We start from the raw sequence: 27944 nt of genomic DNA on the forward strand, positions 1-27944 counted from the left end.
GCCGCTGGGGTCTGCACCGGTTGGGACGCGGACCTGACACTACCGGAGCGTAACTTTCTTGTGTAGACTAGACAAGACCCCCCTCCCCGCTCTGCTCTGCTCTGCTCTACCGCCTCTCACGCCACGTGACGCGGCCCCGCCCCTTGGCGAGCGGAATCCCTCGGGGGGGCGGGGCGAGGCGAGGCGAACTGACGGGCGCCGAGAGCCTCCGCCCTGCAAACCAATGGGGAATGGGGACACTAAGCGCAGACATGCCTCAGACTCTATGGTGGCGCAGTCGAACGGGCCGCTCTAGGCGACCCTTGCCGTTCTTTATGGTACCTGGGAGGAGCGGAGGGGGCGGTGACCGGTTGCCGGCTCGGGCCCCCACAATCTCGCCAATTTAAGCTGCGGACACCATGGCGCCTCCGAGAGGTGAGAGACTCGGTAGCGGGGGAGGAGGCTGGGTCAGTCCCCTTCCCCGCGCGAGACAGATCCGGGGCGCCGTCCGCCCCCCCCCCCCCCGGAGTGGGAGCTGCTTGTCCCGGGCTAATTATTGGGGCGGGGGGTTATGGGGCGGGCAATGGGGCGGAGGGGAGGGGGGTATGGGGCGGTTGGGGCGGGCAATGGGCCGGAGGGGAGGGGGGTATGGGGCGGTTGGGGCGGGCAATGGGGCGGAGGGGGGGCTATGGGGCGGGCAATGGGGCGGAGGGGGGGCTATGGGGCGGTTGGGGCGGGCAATGGGGCAGAGGGGAGGGGGGTATGGGGCGGTTGGGGCGGGCAATGGGGCAGAGGGGAGGGGGGTATGGGGCGGTTGGGGTGGGCAATGGGGCAGAGGGGAGGGGGGTATGGGGCGGGCAATGGGGCAGAGGGGAGGGGGGTATGGGGCGGTTGGGGCGGGCAATGGGGCAGAGGGGAGGGGGGTATGGGGCGGTTGGGGCGGGCAATGGGGCGGAAGGGAGGGGGGTATGGGGCGGTTGGGGTGGGCAATGGGGTGGAAGGGAGGGGGGCTATGGGGCGGAGGGGAGGGGAGGGGGGCTATGGGGCGGTTGGGGTGGACAACTAAATGTTTTCAAATGTACTTGGGTCATTGTATGTGTTTTGCATTTTTCAGTGTAGACAATAAAACTTTAATGTCATGAAAACTTTCTGTTTGTATTTGCCCTCTGGTTGGACCTTGTAAATCATCTGGTTGTTGCAAAATCTAAATGTTGGTCCTAAAGCCAATTGATAATCCCCTTTGAATTTGCATAAGGAAGTATATAAGATTTTATCTATCCAAGGATGTAGTTAATTTACATGATTGCGGCAGTGGGATTTGTGAGTGTACCTTGTAGAAATATGTTCTACAATAAAAGGTAGCACTCCCTTAAAACGAACAAACTACAGGATTTGATTAATCCTGTACAGGATTAATCAAATCATACCCAAATGATTATTATGATCAGCTCACCTGCAGTGAACATAGAACAGTCATTTAGTAATTAACAGAGAACAATAAATTTGAATAGATCAAACTACATTTTTTTCAAAATAGTGGAAGCAAATTAAAATCTAGAAGCTGTAGAGTGCACAGTGCAATTTCACTGAAGTTTGTCAGCTAGGGTACCTACATATATACACTGTGTCCTCCATTACAAATATTACATTTCAGAAACCTGCAGAGAGTTATTAGAGAGGGTTTTATTTATTAGTAATAATATGTAACTCTTTTATAGTGCATTTTATCAGTAGATCTCAAAGCACTTTACAGAGGAGGTCAGTATCATTATGCTATGGGCCAGATTCAGCCATGCTTGTGTTGAACAATATCTTAATGCAATAAACAGGACTACTTGCAGAATAAGATATCTTTCAACCTGAGCAAATGTGGTGAATCTAGTTGTAAAATATTACTAGGTGATGTTTTAATGCAATGGCTAAGAGTTCTAGAGCGATTTCTGAGCCACTGAAAAGTTTTAGATTCTGGACTTTTCAAAGGTACCATGCAAAATATGGCATTAAAATAGTACTTGAGAAATTCTTTTAACTAAACATAGATTTGAATCAAATCAAACCAAAATGACAGAAAGGGGAAATAATGCTGCCACAGAAATTGTAAAAAAGATCAGAAAGAGAGTACAGGAGGAGATTTTCTCTTAAACCTTCAGTATTGACGTACTGTGTTGGAAAACTAAAACCACTTGTTTTTATATGATTCAAAACCTTATTCTTCCTAATTTTTATGTTTTAATGTCAATTATAATTCACACATACAGTTAAAAAGGCTTTCCAACACTACTTTGGTTGCAGTGAGCTATTACTATTAGTACATTCTAACAGGAAATTCCAGGAATGGTCATCTTTTCCTCCGCCCCCTTCTCCCAAATAGTTCTTTTGGTCTACCATAAAGAGACTGGAAGAGTACTGCAAACAATAATGCTGTGTTTGCATAAGGAAATGTGAGGAGCATAAAACACAAAATCCTCTCTTTTCTGACTGGAGAGACTGAGCCTGGGTCAAATTCATCCCTGCTGTTACTCCACTGAGGTCAGTGAAATCAATCTGTCAGTTTCATGGAGTTGAAACTTCTTCAGAATAAGTAGTAGTACCTGATCCTTTTCACTGCCAGAACTGAACTGCATGAGTAAAAACAAGGATAACATACCTTTTTACAACTAACAAAAAGCTGTCTCACATCTTTATAATAACCATTAGAAAAGAATTAGTGTTGAATTAGGCTTGTTTGATCAGACAGTTTTAGAAATTATATTTTTAGATTTGTGTGCTGCATTGTTACGATGTAGTATAAACACTGATGCATGTACTTCATATGTAAGGGACACAGGTGTTTAGATCCAAAATTTGACATATTTTAAAATTGTTTTAATCTGGTAAGGCAAATCCTTTGGATTTAAAATTTTAAAATTCTCTCTTCATGCTGTCACCAAATAATGTTAAAAATAGAAAAGCCATTCTGTGTGTAGCTCAGTAGCCTGTTTGACCTGTTGTTGCAGACAGGTAGTCACCCAGCCTGCATGTGAGTTAATTTACAAATCCCTCTTGCAGAAGTGTTCTGATTCCAATTTAGGGATGCTATTACCCAAACAAGGAAATCACGTTCAGTGTCGTGTCTTTCGTTATGAGAGCTATCCTGCATTTTGGCCATGTTCCTGGCTTCATCCTGCCACGCTGGCAATTGGTCCTATCGTGTAGTGTCCACCAAGGGAAGCTTTCTCTATTCCTCTTGGCACCCATGCTGTGGTGCATGTGGCAACCCCCACAGCAGAGCGTTGGCTGCTTCTGCCTGCCAGTAAATACTTGCTTCTACTCATTTACCTAGCACCGTGGATACTGTTTTCTGCAGAAGCTCAAGAGTCTGATATGGCTTGAACGAGGGGAACCATGGTACAAGTCAGACACAAAGCAGAAAGTATGTCTTCTGAACTCATTTATATTCTTGCCTACCCAAGAAATTTATTTCATATACTAGTAGTTGAAGGTCTGTGCAGTCTCACGGGAGTAATTCATAAAGTCAGGTGCATAGAAAAAAAAGTCAAAACTGGGGGCTCTTGTTTCTGTACACTGTGGTATAGTGTACTGTGTTGCTGTTTGTACATGTTGCTCAGTTTGTGCACAGAGCTGCCGTCAGGTGAAGGCATGACCACCTCTTTGTTACCCCACATAACCATTACTCCCACCTTCTCTGATCAACTGTCATGTTCCCGCCACCACAGAACCTTTGGACTACAGCATTGCATCTGGTTCTCACAGGGCCCACTGATGATTGAACCTGATGATATTTTGAACAAAAACAGCTCTAATTCATGCCTGTAGCTGTTTCAATGACTTCACACTGACTCTACGGATGTTCTAGGCTTTGGAGTGACACATGGACAGAGTGACAATCCTGGAATCTTAGTATATAGTTGTACTATTTACTTCCTGTCCCATTACTATTGTAATGGAAGCCCTCCTTTTGTACAATCACCAGAACAGTACATAAGAGGGTTGGGAAGGAAGCTTCCATTTAAAACTCACTTTCCTGGATTGATCCTATGGTCTGCTATTTATTTTCTCTTCTTTTCCTCTCCCATATCAACTTTTAGTACATCTTAAACCTGCCATTTTTGCTGCTTTGTGCAGAGCCTTTTGCTGTTGCTGCTCTGAGAGTCTGGTCAACTTTCTCCTCTGTATGCAGAGAACTAGTTATAGCTCACAGCAAGTGCTCGTACACAAGTTATAGAGACAAGAGGATAACAGTGGGAAATAGATTACTGCATAGGTAAATATCAGTGTATGATTATACTCTTTTTCGAGCAATGGAGTTCTTTGGTAAAGGAACCCACTTGAAATCAAACATACCTGGGCATTCTTTTCTCAGATAAAATCTTTGAGGTTCCAGTTTAGAATTCTTAGATACTGCAGTGGAATTGTAGTGGAACTACTGTGTGCTACTACAGTGCATTTGAGACTGCGCTACTGCTGTACACTGCTTGGTTGTGTTCTCAGTTTAGAATGAGGAGTGTACTGAGTTGCTGTAAGTATACTAGCAAGTTGCTCTTTGACTGTTTCATGTTCCTTACTGAGCTATATTTTTTCTTTCAGAGAATGTCAGTTTGCTGTTTAAATTGTACTGCTTGACGGTGATGACCCTGGTGGCTGCAACGTACACTGTAGCTCTACGATACACGAGAATAGCAGAAACAGAACTCTACTTTGCAACCACAGCTGTGTGCGTTACAGAAGTTATCAAGTTATTCCTAAGTGTGGGTATTTTGGCCAAGTAAGTATGAGTGCTAACCACTACTGGAACTGCATTCTCATTCTTCTTCACACACACATGCAGATATATATACATACACACATGTGGACATGAGGGTCTCAGCTAGCTCTCTTTTTATATGCCATACTTGTGAAGCTGGGCAGGAGCGGCACTGAAAAATAATGCTGTGAAAGGATCAGTTTAAAGCATGTCAGAGCTTGTGAACTTTTTTCTGAATCACTTCTGTAAACCTCACAATATGCAGGTGTGTCCGTTTGCATTTTTTAAAATGTATGTGCTTTGGAGTAGGGCCAAAATGGATTAGATACAAAATACTGAGTCTTCAGAGTTCAGTATAGATGAGGGCATGGCTTTTTCCAGAAGTGTGTATGTGTAAAAGTCTAGTATTCCCACTAATAAGATTCTTCAAAGTAGTTCCACAAAAATCTTAATATTTCTACTAGGGGTGAAAGATATAATGGGTAAATCCACACTGAAGGATTATGGGAATTTTAAGAGCCTCTGCAGTCTAGCCTTCAGCTCAATGCCAGGTACAAAAGAGCTGAGTGTGTGGGGGAGGTGGTCTGTCACTGCAGTTTCTTCCCTTTTTCCTGTGACATCTAGATTCCCAGGTCAGAAGTGACCCCGATGTTCATCTAATCGGACTTCCTGCATAACACAGGCCACAGAACTTTCCCAAAACAATTCCTAGAGCATAGCTTTTACAAAAATATTCAATCTTGATTTAAAAATTGTCAGGGATGGAGAGTCCATCAATTACCCTGGGGAAATTGTTCCAATGGTTAATTACTTTAACTGTTAAAAACTTACACCTTATTTCCATTATAAATTTGTCTAGTGTCAACTTCTAGCCAGTGGATTGTGTTATATTTTTCTCTGCTAGATTGAAGAGCCCCATTATTAAATATTTATCCCCATGTAGCTATTTATAGACTGTAATCAAGTCACCCCTTAACATTCTCTTTGTTAAATAGATTGAGCTTCTTGAGTCTGTCACTATAAAGCATGTGTTCTAATCCTTTAATCATTCTTGTGGCTCTTCTCTGAACCCTCTCCAATTTATCAATATTGTTCTTGAATTGTGGGCACCGGAACCGGGTACAGTATTCAAACAGCAGTCGCACCAGGGCCAAATACAGAGATAAAATAACCCCTCTACTCCTTGAGATTCCTGTTAATGCATCCCAGGATCGCATTAGCTCTTTTCGCCACAGTGTCACATTGAGGGCTCATGTTCAGCTGATTATCTGCCACAACCCCCAAATCTTTGCAACCTCTTTAGTATGCAAAAGAAATGCAGCTGGTATATAAATTCAGTGTTATCTCAAGGATAACCGAGATATTTGCTTACATTTCAGTTTTTGTTAATTTAAAAGATCCAGCAAACATTTTTTTTAATTAACATGCATAGTATCTGCAGTAATATTAGCTTGAATTAAAATTTATAGTATTTATTAATGCTGATGCTTCAGTGTATCAACTGATCACCCAATGGATTCAGAAAGCAATCTGCTCCCTTGATGTGCATTTTGTGCCTTTGTCTGAAGCAGCCAGTGCTGATCACTGTTAAAGTACAGGACACCAAATAAGATAAACCAGGGTTCTGTTCCAATATAGAATTTATGTAATTAAGTACACTTGCTGTAGTTCTCTACTGTTTGCATTTTTAGCGTTGTATGTTCAAGTATGAAATCTTTAAGCTTTGAATAAATGACAAATGACTGCCTTTTGAAATGGAGACGACTTACAGTTCAAGCTGTGTAATTATTTACTTTGCCTATAATTATGGGAATAAAATGAACCTGGCGTACTCCTGGCCACCTAAACTCTGAATTAGTAATTTGTTCAGATTCCCACATGATTTATAGCTTCTTAGAGTTGGGACTTGAAAAGCCAAACTGACTTGCATTCTAATTTTATTTGGGATTACACATTTTGAACAAATACATACATACATATTATAAGCTTGATTATCATTTATATCTCTCTCATATCCAGTCCCATGAAAAACACAGAATAAGTTTCCAAGATAAATGTACAGAAGCATCAAGGATGTTGAATTAGAGCCAAAGCACTTTATTTACTTTCTCATATGTGCCTTGGTTTTGCAGTATGTGTGATTAAGATCTGTTGTGAGATCTTTGTACTCCTTGTGCCAGTGCTGTGAGTGAAGGATGAAGTTTCTTTATTAACTTTTAATTTTTACACTTTTTGTGGGTTTAAATCTATCTAGGTGTGCTCACAGTGTCTAATTTAACTTTAAATTACAATGTCTAATTCAGAATATTTTTGTTTTTTTATTTTCTCCCACCCAACTCAGATAAGAGGTCTCACAGAAGGACTGCATATCTGAGCCCGTAATATTCAAATATAATCAAATATTGAGTGTGAATAATGAAAACAATTGCTCCTGTTCTCAAAAACGAGAGTGTTTAAAGGGGCATCATTTATTTTTCATTACTGAAATTCCATGCCAAATGTCAGAAGTACACGAAAACTCTGTTGTTTAATCACCAGGCCCCTGCTGCCATGCCCCCCCATCACGAAAAATTTCTTAGGCACCTCACACTAAGATTTAGAGAAGTTCCTACTCTTCAGTACAATCTGGATGGAACAGATGGAGGAAAGGGGAAACATAACAAGCAAAATGACAGTTTGGCATGTGTCTTGTTAAGTTGTTAATTACGTTTCAGTAGTCTGTCCATTACACTTACCCAGTATTTCAGCTGAGTATATTTTTTTCTGTGTATAAATAGTAACTATTTCAGCCTCTGGCTACATGTATATAAACTAGAAGACACCTATCCAATGAAACAGAACTAAATCGAGACAATGTCAGCTCAAGAAAACTCAACTGTCTTCTAACTACGAAAGAAAGTATGGTCAGCTGTAATAAGTATGTTGTGCTCCCTTCCTCTTAGCACAAAATCCTGGCATGTGAGGTCATTTTTGTGTGTGTGGGGGGGGGGGGGGGGCGGGGAGTGGGTGTAAAAATTTCTCCTAAATTGTAAAAGAAACTGCAGGTTTTTTTTCTGTAGTGAAGTGGTTGGTACTCACAAGAGATCCTTCCTTTAAGTGGTATGATTTGTTTAATCATTTACATCAGTAACTTTGCTGGAGTACAACCACTGTCTAATTTTGGTTCATTGTATTACTGCTATAATTTAACTTTGAGTGATCAGCCAAGCAATATACTATCCTTTGGACCTGATCATTCGTGCTTAAGTACATTATTTTGTAATAGTACAGTACTGTATTAGAATTGAACAAAGGTAGGTGCAATTCTATCCTTTTTTTTCTTATTTAACAGCCTGCTTTTAACAAACAAAATGTGTGATATATTGTGGGATACCATCGTATAAAAGGTCAGGCTTTTGTGGTATTTTTCCACATTTATTCTAACAGTTAAACGTTACTGTAAACAGCATAGTTCATGTAGATAATTCTTTAGAAACAGAAATCTTCTTCCTGGTCTGGATCATACAGTGCCAGGCAATGTGATGTGCTGTTTGAGGAGTAATACCAAGAAACCTCATATTACATTAGATCCTTGTGTAATGTTTTGTTCCACAGTATAAACTTACCGTGTGGTGCTGAGCTGCAGCATCTATTCCTGTGCCTTTGGCACCACAGCTCTGCCTAGAACACTGCTTGCCCATAGTAGTATTTGGAGAGGCAGAATACAGGTACAGGAGGGAAGAGGTGCTCTCTAGGTCTGATTAAGGGCTTGTCTAGGAAGGTTAATCTGAATTAATTTAAATGTAAATTTAAAGCGGATTAATTAAACAGCACTAAATCCCATGTGGACACTTTTATTCAGAATTAAAATGGCCTTAATTTGGTTTATCTTAATTCACTTTGTAAATTACACCAGAGGTGGGACAACTCAGAATCAGAAGAGTGCAAGGGTAGGTCAAAGCCACAGTAGCCCCTCCTTCCCCGGGGTTGAGAGTTCTGTGCTGAACCTCTTAAAGGCACAGCCCAGAATCTCACCCAGAGGCTGCAGGAGATTTGGAAAATCAGAAAAGAAATTTGAGATGAACCCTCCAATATTAGTATCAAAAAAGAGCAACTCTGTGTGTATACTTAGCGCTGTATACTTAGTGTGTATACTTAGGGCTGAGCAACTAATGTTATTGAAACTCTCTGTAGGGCCAACCTGTTGCTGAGAATTTATGTGTTAATGCGACTGACCTTTATCATTCCAAAATCTGCTCCTGGCCCTTAATGGTTTGTACTTGCTGGGAACCAAATTGATTTTCAGTGTACTTTTTTTAATTAATTGAAGATTCCAACTGTTTATTAAAAGCATGTTTTTAAAGACCTTCCAAAGAACTCTGTTCATGCATCTCACCGTAAATGAGTCATCAAATATGGTTGTGCTAAAACCTTTTATTTTGCAGAGAAACTGGGAGCCTGGGTAGGTTGATGACATCTTTAAGAGAAAATATATTAGGCAGCCCGAAGGAATTGCTAAAATTAAGTGTTCCATCTGTGGTGTATGCGGTCCAAAACAACATGGCTTTCTTGGCTCTTAGCAATTTGGATGCAGCAGTCTACCAGGTAACTGGCATTATTATGGTTAGGAACCAAAACACAGAATCCCGATTTTTACTCATTTTCAGGTTGTAGGTTTGTCTGCTTTAATGCGTTGTAACACCTTAGAATTTAATTATTATTATTATTCAAGCACTGAAAAGTGCTCATTAAAAGACACACATCAGGACAGACACTGAAAGACAAGATGTACTGGGAGGCCCAGAGGCAGGAGATGCTGTATTTATTTTTCATCATTTATTTTTCATCAGATTTTTCATCAATCTATTTTTTCTCTTATGATTGAGTGTCTTGAAGAAAAGACAAGTTTTTAGGAGGTATTTAAATAAGAGGATGGGGGGCCTGGTATGTAATGTAAGAAAATGCAATGACAGGAATCTTTGTAAGTTTATATGAACTGAGATTTACACATTTGTGTGAAAATTGGTGGTTGCATTAGTAATGGGGGAAAATCCCATCTCTTGTAAACAGTGATTTATTATTGGCGTCATGTGGCATTGTGTGTAGCTACATTTTAAAAAGCTGATTACCACACACTTGCCAAATGCAAGAAAGAAGTGAAACCTGGAGCACATCAAGTGATACAATCTGTAATTTACAGTGCATATGAATAAGGCATGAATTTTGGTAAATCCCTAAAACAGCCTTGCCATCTTCTATGTTTTTGTGTTCAGTTAGAACCAAGTTTTGTTCAGTGTTTTATCATGTTAGTTATGTCGCTTAGCACACTTTTAGAAGGTGCTTAAATATTGTGATGATGTGGGTGGTATAAGAACCTTTATAGAAGGGAATAATTCATGTGTAGTTTAAGTTGAAAAGTAGAACCCTAATTATGTTTGTTACTGTTAAACTTTGAAACCATGTATTTATATTTAATAGTGGAAGGAATTGTGATTAAACCTTTGTTGTAAGTAAATTCCCCCCCACAAACCTGTCTTATTGTTAAAGTAACTCAATTTGTTAATATAACCCTTATGCAAACTACATAAGAAAAGAAATAACCCCCCATCCGAAAACTTAAAAATTAAAATATTTTGAAATAATGAGGTAAGGTACTTGTATAAAATATTCTACTATCCTTACCGTGTGTTAATCACAATATTGATATTTAAAAATTCACCATATGCACTTCATAATCAACCAATTTAATCAGCCAATAAAAAGTAAACCCATTAACTGCCATGGAGTCATTCCAGATTCATATGTTTGTAATTGCAAATGTAATTTTGCCCATAATGAGGCACGGAATTAATATATCTGAGTATGAAATACTATATGCTGATGTCAGTGTATAGCTGAGTTCAGTATTCTATCTGTTGTGGTTTTGATGGAGTTCATGTAACCATATGCTATTTGCCGTTTTCCCTTTTTTAGGTGACATATCAGTTGAAGATCCCATGCACAGCCTTATGTACAGTCTTAATGTTAAACCGTTCCCTAAGTAAATTGCAGTGGTTTTCTGTCTTTATGTTGTGCGGTGGAGTCACACTTGTTCAGTGGAAACCTGCTCAGGTTACAAAAGTACAGGTAAGCCTTATCACTTGGATACCTTCTCTGGACACTTCATCAGCAATAGCAGGCTGCCTTGAGCCACTCCACCTATCTATTTCACTCACTGTATGGTGGCTGTGGAGTATTTGTAATAATGTGTGCCAGGTGCATCACAATTGTGTATCCATTTTCTTTTTGCAGCCACGCTATTTCACAACGTAAAATGTTAGTTTGATCATCTAGTTCAAATTCAGTGGTCCCCAAACTGTGGAGTGCACCCCCGTAGGCGGGTGTGGAGGAACGTTTTGGGGAGGGGCGTGGTAGCCTTCAGCCCTGTTCTGCCCCCAGCTCTGCTCCGTCCCCAGCTCCCAGCTGCGGCTCCACACCCAGCTCCTGGCTGCAGCTATGCTCCCCGCCCCCAGCTGCGGCCCCAGCATTGGCCCTAGCTCCCAGCTGGCCATGGCCCCAGACCCACTCCTGTCCCAGCCTCAGCCCCTGTCCCTGACCCATGGCTCTGTTCCCAGCCCTGGCTCTGAGCTGTGACCTGTGGGGAGGAGTGGGGGACGGACAAGGGTAAGGGGGAGCATGAGAGAAAGTTTGGGGACCACCGCTTGCTTCTTCGAGAGATGTCCCTGTGGGTGTTCCACTCCAGGTGATGGTGCGTCTCTGCGCCTTTGCTCTGAGAGTTTTATAGCAGTGCCGCGGTGCCCGGCTTGCATGACGTTGGCGCTTCATCTAGCTCACGCGTGACCCGGACTCCTCAGTTCCTTCTCAACTGTCCCCGGCCTGTGACGGAGCTCAGCAATCCCGTTAAAAACCTTCGTTTCAAATAGATAAGTTTAGATAAATTAGTGAGTTAGGATAGTTTAGACAAGTTAAGTTTCAGTTGTTAGAGTTACGTCCCCTATTTAAAAAAAAAAGGTTTATTTTTCCATCCCTTAGTACAGTTAGTATTAGGTTAGGAAAATGAATGATTCACCAGGATTTAAAAGATGCACAACGTGCAGAGAGGCGATGCCTGTGTCAGATGGACACACTTAATGTGTCCGTTGCCTGGGGGAAAGCTCACATTCCTCAGAAATGTGCCCACTGTAACAAATTGAAGGCTAGGGCCCGAAGGGATAGAGACCTGAGACTTAAACTCATCTTGATGGAGAAATCCTTAAGACCAGCCTCCAACCTGGGGCAGGAACCCTTTTCCTAGCATAAGTCACCGGTCTCCTCACCGCCAAGGTCCCCGAAGGCCAAACAACCCACAAAAAAACCCCGGCCATCCTCTTCACCCCATAGAGAGCAGAGAAACACAAAACAGTCACCGACCAAGTTGCTCTCATTGGTGCCTCCTGCACCGCTGGCACTGTCCGCGCGGCGGCTGCCAGCGGAAGCCAGGGCTCTGGTGCCGAGGCTAACGGCTCTAAATTGCCCGCCTCCACCACGGCACTGTTGGCAGCTCCAAAGGAGATGGCACAAACAACCACTCCTATCTCCGTGCCACAGTCCAATGCTGCTACCGCAATGGTGCCGACACAAACTGCACCAGATCAGCACACTGTACCCTCCGATGCAATCTACACCGAGGCTCTTGGCACCACGCCATTTTCAGCACCGTGCCATTTGCAGCACCCGAGGATTTGTTGGTCTCCTCGACTCTGGAGTCCCCTCTCTTATGCACCGATGTCTCACGGTGGGCCAGCGGTACCACACCAACATTTATCTTCGATAGCATCACATTTTTTCGAGCGCTGAAGATGAGGAGGAGCTGAAGATGAAAACCAGTCCCCCTGCTCCAGTGCTGGTATTATAGTTGTTAAGGTGACCATCTTGAACTGCTGCTTTCTTCCAAACTTGTTGAGTTGCCTGAGATCAAGGATAGGTCACCAGCCGCCATTTTTCTTTTGTGTTAAAAAGTAGTGGGATTAAAATCCCTTCCCCCGTGTTGTGCAGGAACAGTCTCCACTGCCCCTAATTGGAGGAAATGATCTACCTCCTGGTGTAGCAAATGTTCGCGAGAGGGGTCCCTGAAGAGGGACGGGGAGGGGAGATGGGTGGGGAAGTATAGATAGGAAAGGAATGGTATAAGCCCGTCTGGATGACTTCTGGGGCCCATTTGTCCGTGGTGATGGCAGACTATTTCAGGTAGAATGGGAGCAAACCGTCTCCAAGCAGATGGGTGGATGGTGTAAGTGCTGGAATGTGGAGGAGGTCTTCTAGACCCTCGACCAAGCCTTCAAATTTGTTTATTAGAGGTTGAGATGCCACTGGTTGTGGAGGGCATCGTCGTTATGGTCTTTGTCTGGTGGTGGTGGTGGTGTTCATAAGGCCTCTGGTGTTGCTGTGTGTATGTTGGGTATCTATTCCTCTGATATGGTTGATACCTGTATTGTCTCCTTCTTATAGCAGGTGTATGAATGCTGAGGGTCCGGAGAATGGCCCGCAAGTCCTTCATAGTGTGCAGTACCTCAGTGATTTTGGCTGCAACAGTTTTTCTCCGTTGAAGGGGAGATCTTCAACCGTATTTTCTATCTCCCATGGGAATGCTGAGGAGTTAAACCACCAGGCTCATTGCATGACCACGGCTGTAGCAATGGACCTGGCGGCCATATCAGCAGCCATGCGTGTAATCATCTGTCCTTCAGAGACCAGAGTGTAGGATTCATACAAGGTTCATGCACTTGGCAACATTCAGGGCACAGCCGGAGTGTTGTGTAGGAGCAGTGCACACACAGCTCCTTTCAAGGGCATCAACCTTGGAATCTCGCCCAGATGACATGAACCGTGGGAAGCCTCCCAGGACTGGGCTCAAGGCCCGAGAGCAAGGAATGCGGTAGATAGAAATTGGTAAATAAGAGTGTTAAACAAAGCCAGTGTATTCCTTTTATCTGTTGGAGAATGTAATGCGCGGGGGGAGAGAAAGAATAAAGGAGAGGGTGGAAAGCTGACAGGAGCAGTCCGTTGGCAGACCAGCCTGTTTGCTTGCTTAAAGCTTGTCCTGTCTTGTATTTGAACCGCAACACCAGAGATTTAAATTGTTGCCTCTTTTCCTCTAGGATCTCGTTAATAAAGTCCATAAATTTGCCATAGTTACTGTGGTCGTATTTGGCAAGTAGTGCCGTGTAATTTGCCACTCTGACCGGAAGCATGGATGAAGAGTATGCTTTGCGGCCAAATAGGTCCAACCTCTTATTCTCTTTATTGAAGGGGGTGGATTGAAAATGCTATTGTTTGCCCCTTCGATTGGCCACTTCCATTACCAGCGAGTTGGGTGCTGGGTGTAGGAATAGAAATTCCAATCTCTTTGAGGAAACATAATATTTTCAGTCTGCCCTTTTGCAGGTAGGAAGTATGGTGGATGGAGTTTGCCACACAGCCGTGGCAGGTTCCATGATAACCCCACTGATTGGCAATGCTGTCTTGGAGAAGGAAGATGTCTGTAAAATATCCATTAGCTCATGCTGAGTTTCCAGCACTTCCTCCAGAGCAATTTTAAGCTCATTGGCCACTCTTTTGAATAAGTCTTGGATGTGGGTAAAGTCATCTGCTGTGGTTGGAGGCATAGTAGCCTTGTCCAGTGAGGAGGATGATTTGTTGTTGGTTGGTGAGGTGTCGGAGCAGTGTCCTCTTCCTGCTCTGCCAAGGGTTCATCCCCTGTCTCAGTGACTACAGTCTCTGAAGGTGGAGGTGGGGATCTGGCATCTTCCCCTACGTGGGCTGTGGCACCTGCTGTAGATCTTTTGTAAGATCCCCAGGGATTCCAGTATGGCCAGTGACCAGCATAGGGCATGAGTGGTGCCATCCATGGGTGGCCATACCACGGTGGCATGTCGTGAGCATATGAAGGTTGTGGCCGTAGGGTCCAGTAAGCCATAGGTGTCCCAACTGGGGAGGAATGGAGGAGTTTAAAGCAGACTCCGCAGTAGAGAAGGAACTGAGGAGTCCGGGTCGGGTGTGCGCTAGATGAAGCGCCAACATCATGCGAGGCAGGCACCGCGCATGCACGACCCATATGGGCAGCTGCAAAACTCTCCGAGCAAAGGCTCAGGGACCCAACATCACCTGGAGTGGGGCACCTACAGGGGGACACATCTTGAAGAACCTCAGTTACTGCACAAGGTGAGTAACCTCATATTGATTGAAACAGGCTTGTTGCTCTGCCGTATCCTATGCTTTCTGGAAGAGAAGTGATTGCCACAAGTAGCATAAATTACCACTATAGTAAATTCAATAGCATAGAAAATATTGCAGCAATTCACTTTTTTCAGTAATTGGTGTTGAGTGTACTCTGGTAGTTGGAGCAAGGAGCTGGGAATCAGTAGTAATAATAATATCTGGCTTTTACATAGCACTTTACAAATGGAGGTAAGTATCATCCCCATTTTACAGATGGGGAAACTGAGGCACAGAGTGGTGAAGTGGCTTGCCCAGTCACCTAGTGGCAGAGCTGGGAATAGAACACAAGTCTCTTTAGTCCCAGTCCAATGCTCTATCCGCCAGGCTAAACTGCTTCCAGAGAGCTGCATTTCATTCCTAGTTCTATTGGTGTCTTGTCTTGTGTGACCATGAGCAAGTCACTTAGGCCAGCATCTTTAAAGTTGTGTGCTTAATGTTAGGTACCTAAATCCATATTTTAGGCAGATAAAGTGCCTTCCTTTACCGTGATCGTTGTAGGTGCTCAGGCCCCCTGAAAAGGTCACTTAAGTGCCTTCCTGTAGGCGTGCAAATTAAAAGACTAGCCATAACCATTCTAGTAAACTGAAATGTAATGACAATCTGCATACTACTAATGCTTCCTCACATAGGAGTTAAGGGTTAATCTATAAAATACTTTAAAATCTGCAGATGAACCGTGTGAGTGTAAAAAGTTACTACAAGATTAGAGGAAATAAAGAAACCTCATGTGTCTGAAAAGCTGAGAGATAGGGTTGGTGGTTTGCCTTTGTAATTTGACTTGTGTGTCTCAGTACTTCTAAGGTTAGTAAACTATACTTGGCAAACCAAACTCCATAGTGAAGCATCGGTGAATAGAGCTAGCTAAGCTGTAGGGCAGCTGTGGCTAAGAAACGGTTACTTACTGTAACTATAACCTAACACATTTTCATGTTGTAATAAAATGCTAATATGTGGTGCTCTTAACAAATTGGCTTCTGGAAATAATGACTGTAAATTACTCTAGTTATACAACTAACCTCCTACCTGTTTTGTTTATGATTCATGTTGCAGATGGAGCAGAATCCCTGGTTAGGGTTTGGCGCTATAGCTATTGCTGTATTATGTTCAGGATTTGCAGGTAAAACATTTCTGTATGCAGTTTGTTTTAAAAGAACAGGCCAGGACCTTTCCTCATGGGGAAAACTAAAACATTTCACATCTCTTATATTAACTGTATTTATTGATTTACAAGACTGTTTGAGAGTTAAGCAAGGACTTCATCCCCTTCTGCACACAGTTTCCTTCTATTTCCTGTGGTCGTTACACTGGATTTGTGACATCACAATATTTAAATTGCAAAATATAGTGATGTTACGAACCCATGGTTTTGAGTTCAAGGCTGGCTTAAGCAGGAGAGGCGGGCCTGTGAGAGGAAGAGCCCTTCTTCATATATAAATATCTACAATTACGCAAAAGGAAAATGAGAAAGTGACTTGCTCAGTACAGTTTTTTAAATAAAAACTCCTTTTCCAAGTTTGCTTTGGTGTGAAAGCTCCCTTAAGATTTAGAACAGAAGACCCACATTCTTCCAGGTGTGGAATGGAGTTCATTTCAATTTTTGGGCTGGTTCCGCCTCTGGAATAAGCCCTTCCCTAGTCCTGTGGGTGCAGCTGAAAACCAGTGAGAGGCAGCGGGATCAGGTGTAATTTTAGATGGTGAGAGGAGAAGCAGGAAACATAGGAGAAATTCTATAAAAATAGAGTCTTTCCTTGCTGCCTTTTATCCTTTCACCACTACAGGAGCCAGGGAACTGGGAAGAAGTGAGCTGCCATTAAAGGATAATTGCAGTTGTGTTTTCTACTGGATAAGTTTACAGGGTTCAGAAGGAATGCTTTCTGGCTGTAAACTTAGAACTGGTGAAGTCAGTTGCTGCAAAACATACTAGGTTTTTTTTTCAGTTGAATAATTGGTCATGAACCAAGAATTATCACTTCCAACCACTTCTAGTTCTCACCACATGAAGCTTCCCGTGAGGCTCCTCTGGTTGTCACATGTTGTCAAGGCTGAATCCCCACTCTGTCACTCCAAGTGCAGAAGTGGGGCCCGCAACTATTTTAAAAATTAATACTTGCCACTCCAGGCCTGTATTAAACTCCTAAGGTTACAGCTTTTCTCTGGCCTTGGCTTGGTAAACGCTGCCACTACCCAAATGCAAAAAAACCCCTTGGACGCAGGAAGGAGCACTTGGGAATTCCTCCCTGTGGAGTACCCTCAAGCCCTTTCACCCCCCCCCCCCCCCCCCGCTCTCCAGAGAAGAGCTGAGAAAGAAAACAAAGGAAATTAGCTGTTGCTACCATCTAATCAAACAACATGCACAAACCTTAGGATACCAAAAATCCAATCCTGTTCTTTAAAAAGGCAAATTTTATTAAAAACAAAAAGAAGAAAATACATCTGGAACTTGGGCTTTTGCTAGATTTTAAAAGAGCAATTCCAAAAATCAAGCACCCAAAATAGCTTTCTTGGGGGTTCAGCTTAAAGGTTACCAGCAAACAGAAGCGTCTGGGATTAGCACAGAGGAGTCCACAAGCCAATAAGAAATAAAAGAAATAACCCTAATCGCATCTAGCTAAGCATTCTGATCTACTTATGCATTTGGAGTTCAGATAAGTAGTTCTAGGCATGATCTGATGATTTCTGATCATACCTGGCTTAAGTTGCTTATAGCGTGGCTGCTCTCCCTCCAGACCAGAGAACAACAGACAAAGGGAAAGTTTCTTTCCCAGTTTTAAAAGTTCTACCTTCCCATTGGCTTTTTTGGTCAGCTGCCCACTTTTTTTTTACGTAGGGGGACTTTTTAACTCTTTACAGGTAAAACAAGTAGAGAACACCTACCAAGAGGGATTTTACAGCTAACTGGCTGGCTGTCCATCAAAGGGAGCTATCCCCCCCACTTTATTTATCACACATGTGCTGATTGCTATATTAGTAGAAAATTAATTCCTTTTGAAAAAAGATCTTCGCAAAACCAGCCTCATTCATAATACAGACCCCCAAAGTGCCTATCTAGGGCTCTAGCAGCCTTCTCCAAAGGGTTAAAAATACAAATAAAAAATTAATTCAGCAGCTGTTCCTCAGCCTGAAACCAAAATGCCTTAATCAAGCCAGCATCACCTTCCCCACCTACCTCAGCCATTACCATGCCATGCCGTTCCCTTCCCAGCAGCCTGTGTAAATAGGTGGGCCTTGGCAGCCTACCCTGAAGATCAACAAATTCAAACCATTTAGGACCAGAGCGGGGGAGATTCAGAGTTGAGGGACCCCTCTCTTCTATAGCGAGAGGGCACCAGGATGAGGTACCTCCCTGACAACAATTATTGCAGTGTAGCATAGGGAAAGATATGGGTAGATCTAAAGCCATTTTGGGCTTTAAAGGTTCAAAACAACACCGAGTTCCACTCAGAAACCATTATACAGTCACTGTAGAGCCCAGTGCATTGGTATCATGTACTGCCAGTGAAAATAACCACTTAATGAGCTAGCTGATACATTTTGCATTAGCTTCAGTTTCAGGGCTGACCATGTAGAGTGTGTTGCGCTTGTCTAGCAAAGTCCACATCTGAAAAACAGTTGGAATCTCCTAGCCATACGAAAGTGGAAAAAAGCTTTCTTTGAAACTATTGCTATTGTGATGATAATAGCAGCTGGGGATCCAGCGGACCTATAAAAATGGTTTTGTCCAATGTAAACTGACAGAATACCTTTTAATAATTCCAATCTATATTAAGAATATCGTCTCCTGAGTGCTGTCCACTCCATCACCCCCAGTAATATTGCCCAGTTGATTTGTGCTTTTTGTGTGCATTCAGATGTTTTGTACTAAATCTCAAGTATTATATCATTGGTCTGGAAAGCAGCCTCAGACAGTTGTGTTCTTCCGAGATGGTAACATTTATGGGTCATGTTGACATCAAAAGCAACTTATTGAGCAGTTGATTAAAAAATGATTCAGGCTTAGTTTTCCAACTGGCTGCAATGAATTATGTCTCAGTGGGCGGAAAGCAGAACAATGAGACCACTGTGAATTTAACAGCTACTGTATCAATCACAGACTTTAGTTTTTTTGCTCTGCTCTTACAGTATATATCTCTGCAATGATGTCCAATTTTCCTGTTTAATTTTTGTATTTACACATGTGCAGTTATAAATCTGCTCTGTAGCCTCTGTATGTCTCATACATACTTGCTATGTTTTTTGTATTTTTTTAAATTCTGATGGTCCTAAACACTAATTCTATTCTTCATCAGTAAACTAGTAGCGTGGCCCTGATTTTTCAGAGAAGCTAAACATCTCTAGCTCCCGTTGACTTCAGCTGGTGTGGTGGGTGTCTAGCGCTGGTGAAAGTTATGCCCCTAATTTCTGTTATACAAGCACTTCCTCCTCTTCCCATTTCTCTTCATTTACCCATCCCATCCTGGTTCAGTGGTGACGTGAGAGCAGCAACTAGGAATAAATACAATAATTAACAAATGGAAAAGGGAAAGAGAGAGCAGTCAGGATGAATTAGAAATTATGAAGCAAGAAAATTGATATGGGAAGCTAAAGACAGAAAAATCCATGGCTGTAAGGACAATAACAAATTTTCTCCACTATATCATGAGTAAAAGAAATCTTAACAATGGTATAGCCCAGGGGTGGGCAAACTTTTTGGCCCAAGGGCCACATCTGGGTGGGGAAATTGCATGCAGGGCCATGAATGTAGGGCTGGGGCAGGAGTTGGGATGCGGGAGGGGGTGCGGTGTGCAGGAAGGGGCTCAGGGCAAGGGGTTGGGGTGCAGGAGGGGTGCAGGGTGAAGGAGATGGCTCAGGGCAGGGGGTTGGAGTGCAGGAAGAGTGTGGGGTGCGGCAGGGGGCTCAGGGAAGGGGGTTGGGGTGCAGGAGGGGTGCGGAGTGCGGGAGAGGGCTCAGGGCAGGGGGTTGGGGTGCGGCAGGGGGCTCAGAGCAGGGGATGGGGTGCAGGGTGTGGCAGGGGGCTCAGGGCATGGGGTTGGGGGGTGCAGGAAGGGTGTGGCATGCGGCAGGAGGCTCAAGGAAGGGGCTTGGGGTGCAGGGTGCAGGAGGGGTTCGGGTTGTGGGCTCTGGCCCGGTGCCACTTACCTGCAGCGGCTCTGGGGTGGCAACAGTGTGCCGTGGGGCTAAGGCAGGCTTCCTGCCTGCCCTGGCCCTGTGCCACTCCCGGAAGTTTGCCCACCCCTGGGCTATACCATTGTTAAGATTTCTTTTACTCATGATAAGTGGAGAAAATTTGTTATTGTCCTTACAGCCATGGATTTTTCTGTCTTTAGCTTCCCATTTCAATTTTCTTGCTTCATAATTTCTAATTCATCCTGACTGCTCTCTTTCCCTTTTCCATTTGTTAATTATTGTATTTATTCCTAGTTGCTGCCCTCACGTCACCACTGAACCAGGATGGGATGGGTAAATGAAGAGAAATGGGAAGAGGAGGAAGTGCTTGTATAACAGAAATTAGGGGCATAACTTTCGCTAGCGCTAGACACTCACCACACCACCTGAAGTCAACGGGAGCTAGAGATGTCCCTGCAGCCCCCGGTAGGGAGCGGGGGTGGCAGAGGGCCTCGTGCACTGCCCTCGCCTGCCTTAGCCCCACTGCGCCACGGGGGTGGCAATCCCGCAGGTCAGATCCAAAGCCCTGATGGGCCAGATCCGGCCCGTGGGCAGTAGTTTGCCCACTCCTGGTATAGCCCATTACTAGGTGAAGATGCTAAAATTGGTAATGCAGCAAAAGCACAAGTGTTCAATAAATATTTCTGTTCTGTATTTGGAAAGCAGTAGGATAATGTATTTGTGTCATGGATGATGAAATACTTTCCAAACTATTAGTAATTAAGGAGCATGTTAGACAACATCTACTAGGGATAAACATTTTAAAACGAGCAGACCTGGATAACTTGCACCCAAGAGTCTTGAACGATCTGGTTGAGGAGCTCTCCAGCCCACTGATGTTAATTTTCAATAAATCTTGGAATACAAAGGAAATTCCGAAGACTGGATGAGTTCTGTTGTGCCAGTGTTCAAAAAAGGGCAAGTGTGGTGAACTGGGTAACCATAGGCTGGTTAGCCTGCCAGCAACCCCAGTCATAATTATGGAAAACCTGATAGGGGATTCAGTTAATAAAGAATTAAAGGATGCCAGCTGACATGGTTTATGGAAAACTGAACTTGTCAAACCCGTTTGACAAGTTCAGTTTTCCATAAACCATGTCAGCTGGCATCCTTTAATTCTTTATTAACTGAATCCCCTATCAGGTTTTCCATAATTGTTGATGAGGTTACAAGTTTGGTGGAATAAAGATAACTGCATAGATGTAAAACTAAGTCATACACCTTACAAAATTGTTAGAACCACTCAAGCTTCTCATTCAAAAAGGAGCATTATACAATATCAAAGCACAAGTTAAAGGGGTTAAGACCTGGCTAACTAACATACCTCAGAGTATTTGTCAATGGGGCTCATCATTGAATTGGGGTGTTTCTAGGGGCATTCTGCAAGGATCGGTACTAGGCTGATGCTATTCAACATTGTCGTCAGTGGTTTGGAAGTGGGGGGTGTTAGGGGGCTTATTCCTTCACCCACTCACTTCCCTGGTCCTTCTCGCATGAACAGAGAGCAACAATACCCGAAGTCCAAAGGTGCAAACAATTCGATGTTTATTAGGGTGAACTTCCAGCAAGCATGATTCCAGTTTCCTTCCTTAGTGTCCCCCTTCCCAGCTCTGACACCACAGAGCATTACCTGTGTCCCTGTTCCCGTTCCCCCCCTTAGCAAAACATGATTCCAATTCCCCACCCGCATTCCCTGTTCCCATTTCCACCCTTAGCAAAACATGATTCCAATTCCCTACCCCCATTCCCTGTTCCCATTTCCCACCCCCCCACACTTCCTGATTGACTGCAGACTATATAGTAAAACTTGAGTTCTGCTTAACTCTACCTTAACCAATCATTTTCCTGAAATTTAACTAACCAATCCTAACATATTGTAACATGATTATGTAACCGATTATATCCCACCACCTTAATTAGTTGACACCCAGCAAAATTAATTATACAGCAGACAGAAACAATCACAGAACCAGACAGAGATCATGCAAATAAACAATAGCAAAGTGGGAACTATAATGACAAGACAATACAGAAGTGAGGATTTCACATCCCAACTATTGATAAGTGAGTTCTTGCCAAACAGGATGCTATCAAACTAAGTTTCGTTTTACATCTTCTAGGCACTTCCCTTTCTCTGGAGGCAATAGGCATTATCAGGACAGGATTGTATTCCTAACAGCCCAATAGCACCTTCTTTCACTGTGACTAGTTTGGAATGTGAGGATGTGACCGTTGGCTTCCCAGCTTATGGCTGCCTCTGCTGCTTAGCCAAAGGCCTTAGCCTAAGAACAGGGCCTCAGACTGTCGCAGTAAGAGAAGGCCCTTACGCTGGCAGACAGTGATTTTGATTCTTTCTTTTATACCTCTAGAACTAGCTAAGTGATAAGAATACACCTAAATTCTTAGAGTATAGGCCTTTACAGACAGGCCTGAATATCTATATCCTAACAAAAAGAAAAGGAGTACTTGTGGCACCTTAGAGACGAACAAATTTATTTGAGCATAAGCTTTCGTGAGCTACAGCTCACTTCATCAGATGCATTCAGTGGAAAATATTGTGGGGAGATTTATATACATAGAGAACATGAAACAATGGATGTTACCATACACACTGTAACAAGAGTGATCAGGTAAGGTGAGCTATTACCAGCAGGAGAGCGGGGGGGGGGAACCTTTTGTAGTGATAATCAAGGTGGGCCATTTGCAGCAGTTGACAAGAACCTGTGAGGAACAGTGGGGGGGATAATCATGGGGAAATAGTTTTACTTTGTGTAATGACACATCCACTCCCAGTCTTTATTCAAGCATAAATTAATGGTGTCCAGTTTGCAAATTAATTCCAATTCAGCAGTCTCTCGTTGGAGTCTGTTTTTGAAGTTTTTTTTGTTGAAGAATTGCCACTTTTAGGTCTGTAAACCAGTGACCAAAGAGATTGAAGTGTTCTCCGACTGGTTTTTGAATGTTATAATTCTTGACATCTGATTTGTGTCCATTTATTCTTTTACGTAGAGACTGTCCAGTTTGACCAATGTACATGGCAGAGGGGCATTGCTGGCACATGATGGCATATATCACATTGGTAGATGTGCAGGTGAACGAGCCTCTGATAGTGTGGCTGGTGTGATTAGGCCCTATGATGGCGTCCCCATGAATAGATATGTGGACGCAGTTGGCAAAGGGCTTTGTTGCAAGGATAGGTTCCTGGGTTAGTGGTTCTGTTGTGTGGTGTGTGGTTGCTGGTGAGTATTTGCTTCAGGTTGGGGGGCTGTCTGTAAGCAAGGAGTGGCCTGTCTCCCAAGATCTGTGAGAGTGATGGGTCGTTCTTCAGGATAGGTTGTAGATCCTTTATGTTTCGTTGGAGAGGTTTTAGTTGGGGGCTGAAGGTTATGGCTAGTGGTGTTCTGTTACTGTCTTTGTTGGGCCTGTCCTGTAGTAGGTGACTTCTGGGTACTCTTCTGGCTCTGTCCATCTGTTTCTTCACTTCAGCAGGTGGGTATTGTAGTTGTAAGAACGCTTGATAGAGATCTTGTAGGTGTTTGTCTCTGTCTGAGGGGTTGGAGCAAATGCAGTTGTATCGTAGAGCTTGGCTGTAGACAATGGATCGTGTGGTGTGGTCTGGATGATAGCTGGAGGCATGTAGGTAAGCATAGCGTTCCGTAGGTTTCCGGTATAGGGTGGTGTTTATGTGACCATCGCTTATGAGCACCGTAGTGTCCAGGCAGTGAACGGGGGTGGTAAATGATGATGAGGACTGGGCAGTCACACAGAGTGATCTGGATTGCTTGGTAAGCTGGGCCCACTAAAACAAAATGCACTTGAATACAGCCCAATGCAAATTATACATCTAGGATCGAGGAATGCAGGCCAGACCTGGAGAATAGGGGACTATATGCTGGAAAGCAGTGGCACTGAAAAAGATTTAGGGGTCATAGTGGACAGGTAACTCAACACAAGCTCCCAGTGTGATAGTTGTATCCACTACAAACAGGGGAGTAGTGAGGTGATTTGACCTCTGTATACAGCGCTGCTGTACAATTGTGGGGTCTACATTTTAAAAAGGATGTTCAGAAATGGAGAGGGTGCAGAAGAGAGCCACAAAAATTATTCAGGTGCTGGAGTAAACGCTTTATGTTGAGCTCTTTAAGTGTCTCAATCTGTTTACCTTAGCTAAAAGAAGATTGAGGTGACTTGATTCCAGTGTGTAAGTACCTTCACGGGGAGACAATAATGGGTACTAAAGGGCTGTTAGATCAAGCAGGGAAAGGCAGAACAAGAACCAATGGCTAGAAGCTAAGGCCCAACAAATTCAAATTAGAATTGGGACATGATTTTTTTTCAGTAAGGGTGATTAGCCATTGAAACAAAGAACCAAGGGAAGTGGTAGATTCTCCATTTCATCATATCAAGACTGAATGCCTTTCTGGAATGGGTTACCTAGGGAGGTGGTGAAATCTCCTTCCTTTGAGGTTTTTAAGATCAGGCTTGACAAAGCCCTGGCTGGGATGATTTAGTTGGGGATTGGTCCTGCTTTGAGCAGGGGTTTGGACTAGATGACCTCCTGAGGTCCCTTCCAACCCTGATATTCTATGATTTTAAGATATGCTTTAGCCAAGCAAGTTACTGGGCTAAATATACTGATAATAGATTAAATGTAATGGTTTGTGATAGACAGGTGGTCAACTAGAAGAAGATATAATGATCCCTTCAGGCCTTAAACCTCTGTATATCTACAAACCTTTAAGAGTGATTTTTGCATTCACCTTTATTGAATTCTCTCGTTTCAGGAGTCTATTTTGAGAAGGTATTAAAGAGTTCAGATACTTCCCTGTGGGTGAGGAACATTCAGATGTACTTGTCTGGGATTGTGGTGACTTTAGTTGGTGTTTACATGTCAGAAGGAGCTCAAGTTCTTGAGAAAGGATTTTTCTATGGCTACACATATTATGTTGGGTTCGTCATCTGTAAGTATCTTTCAGTTCTGGTCCCCTGTGATGTTGCTTCCGACCGATGGATGCAAAACACTCAAATTCAGTAAAGACCCTTTAGTGAGTGAGTTTGGAGAGGAAACATTTAAATTTCCTTATAAAAATTAAATAACTGCTTTTTCAGCACATTAACTAATGAATAGAACATCCATAATAATTCTAGTCATGTCCTTTCTGCTAGATGCCATTTAGACGATCTGTTTTGCTGTGTGTGGTTTTTAAAATTATAGGTTAGCAAGATCAGATCATAGTACAAACAATCTATACACCATTACAGGGCTAAACAAATTATTTTTACACCAAAACTTTAATAATAAGAATGTCTTACTTGCTTCCCAGTGCTTGCCAGTGTTGGAGGCCTCTACACTTCGATTGTTGTTAAATACACAGACAACATTATGAAAGGGTTTTCTGCAGCAGCAGCCATTGTCCTTTCTACTGTTGCATCGGTGATGCTGTTTGGTTTACAGATCAGTAAGTTGTTTTTGGCTAATATTTGAAGTGACCTCATATCCTTGTTTCATCCTCCCAAGTAGGCTGGTTACAGTGCATGTTATAATACTTTACAGTCTACTGTGGGGTGGTTGTTTTTTTTAACCTGGGCGTGTAATTTTTAGGACTGGTGTTGGCTAGCGCTCAAGCTGTGTTGTAGCATATTTCCTGGATATTACCGTCCTATGTGTCCTAGTAACAGTATGCTTCGTGTTCGTGGGGGGGGATTCGGATGTGCCCCTACCTCCCCCAACATCCCTCACTTGCTACTGAGAAAGGCTGAATGTCAAAACCTTTCATTTTCATGTTCACCAGAGGCTGGAACTCTTTCATGTTAAGTCGCTCCGTTCTGTCAGTTTCTGATCCTGTGGCTAATGCAAAAATGAGTATTACTGTATCTCTGGCAGATGTTGAGTTGCTGACAGTAGCTAATAAAGGAACTGCTACAATATTTTCATGCAGCATTCACTAACTCTGAGCCAGTCCTAAGTTAACGTCTCAATTATTCCTGAAATAGGAATTCCCAGTCCACAGTAGTTGTTCTATAGAGTGCTGTAATGACTGTTACCGTCCTGTTTACACTGTGCCATGACTAGCCTGTGTGCATCAGGCAAACCCCAGCGTAGTGGTTTGAGGACAGATCTTACATCCTTCACTGCAGAGACAAGGTAATATCTTTTATTGGACGAGTTTCTGTTGGTGAGAGAGACAAGCTTTCAAGCCACATAGAGCTCTTCAGGTCAGCTCTGCGTGGCTCGAAAGCGTCTCTCTCTTACAAACAGAAGCGGGTCCAGTTAAAGATATTACCTCACCCACCTTCTCTCTCATGCCCTGTGACCAACGCTGCTACAGCTACACTGCATCCTTCAGTGCGGTCAGAGTTCTGCCTAAGGTGACATTTACCCAGCAGGAAGAGGCAGAGGGCAAGGGTGTAAGAACTTAAGAATGTGAGGGGTGGTCTGACTTAATGAGGTGAAACTTGCAAGGGAACTTTGCATAAAGTGAAAAGCTTCCCAAGAGTTAGATCTGATGGGCTGTGGAACAGTGCCCCAGGGTGAGTGGTGGAAGCTTGACTGTCATTTTTAAAACTAGACTGGACAAAACACTAGAAAATGCACTGGAGGGAACTTCCTGGAGTGGCTGATCTAACTTCTGTGACAGAACCTCAGTTTTACTAATAGTACTCAAAAGTCAGAATAGATTTGGAAAAGCAAACTGTGCTAACACTGTATATAGATTACAATTCCAGTTACGGAATATTTTTTGATTAGAGGCCAACCATGGGTTTGTTTTGACCACACTGAATGAGTAGAATCCAGCAGTCACTAAGGAAGAACAAATACAGAATGGTAGGATGTCTGTTTCAGACTTGCTCCTCTGACCTTCACCATATGACTTACAAATTATTAGATGACAGCTCACGTGTCCCTTAGAGTTGTATAAATTAAGGAGGATGTTGGAATAGTAGACTGTAACTTTCTCAGTTAAGTCTCCCATGAAAGTTTTATTTTTTTGTTGTCATTTGGAGCTGAGTGTTTAAACAATGTTTTGTTTCCTTCCAGCTATAAGCTTTGCTCTTGGTGCTTTCCTTGTCTGTATTTCTATATACCTGTATGGATTACCTCGACAAGACACCACAAAAATCCAGCCGTCATTAGAGACAGTGAGTTTGAAAGAGAAACTTATTAATATGTGATGTTTGCCATAACAAAGGACAAGAGACACTGCAAAGGAAAGACTCGGGGGAAAAAAACCCTGTTTTTAATTAGCCTTAAACTAGTCATGGAAAGACTTAACTTGGACAGAATAAAAGCAGCAGTTAATTCTGGAAGAAAGTGAAGGGTTTTCATTGGATGATACAGACTCTCCATTATTGCCAAGCTCCTGAAGAAGCTTGTTCATGTAAGGCATGTTCCTTTCATGTTGGACTGTGAGGAGCCCACCTACCAGCAATGCAGAATGAAGGAATTGAACCTTCTGTTGTATATAAAAGAGGGACATTCTCTCCGGCTGTATATTTGAATGACTATATTGTGCCATTTATGGGCAGAAATACTCAAAGGCTTCAGAAGCTCTATTAAAGGAGATCTCATTACCAAAGCTGCTCCTTGCACTCATTTGGCTCCTGAATTCTGAAAATGTTGGTCTGATTACCCAAATGTAGGGAAAGAACAAACTTTCCTTTGACTAACAGGTGTATTGCAGGGGTGGGCAAACTTTTTGGCCTGAGGGCCACATTGGGGTTGCACAACTGTGTGGAGGGCTGGGTAGGGAAGGCTGTGCCTCCGCAAACAGCCTGGTCCCTGCCCCCTATCCGCCCCCTGACTGCCCCCCTCAGAATCCCC

At 43.2% G+C, this 27944-nt stretch overlaps 1 protein-coding gene across 1 annotated transcript; it reads left to right on the forward strand.

Moving 5' to 3' along the window:
• Window positions 1-266: 266 nt before the first annotated feature.
• Window positions 267-27693, forward strand: SLC35A1 (solute carrier family 35 member A1). Its single transcript, XM_074948084.1, has 8 exons — window positions 267-414; window positions 4567-4744; window positions 9148-9307; window positions 10676-10828; window positions 16010-16076; window positions 24907-25083; window positions 25447-25581; window positions 27162-27693. Exons 1-8 carry the CDS (start codon window positions 399-401, stop codon window positions 27293-27295), a joined length of 1020 nt encoding a protein of 339 aa, XP_074804185.1. The 5' UTR covers window positions 267-398; the 3' UTR covers window positions 27296-27693.
• Window positions 27694-27944: the final 251 nt, after the last annotated feature.

Source organism: Natator depressus, chromosome 3, assembly GCF_965152275.1.
Source record: "Natator depressus isolate rNatDep1 chromosome 3, rNatDep2.hap1, whole genome shotgun sequence".
Taxonomy (NCBI): Eukaryota; Metazoa; Chordata; order Testudines; family Cheloniidae; genus Natator; species Natator depressus.

Coding starts and splice junctions, on each gene's coding strand:
- SLC35A1 (XM_074948084.1), top strand. Junction 9,308..10,675: donor TGGATGCAGCAGTCTACCAG/GTAACTGGCATT, acceptor TCCCTTTTTTAG/GTGACATATCAGTTGAAGAT. Junction 16,077..24,906: donor ATTATGTTCAGGATTTGCAG/GTAAAACATTTC, acceptor CTCTCGTTTCAG/GAGTCTATTTTGAGAAGGTA.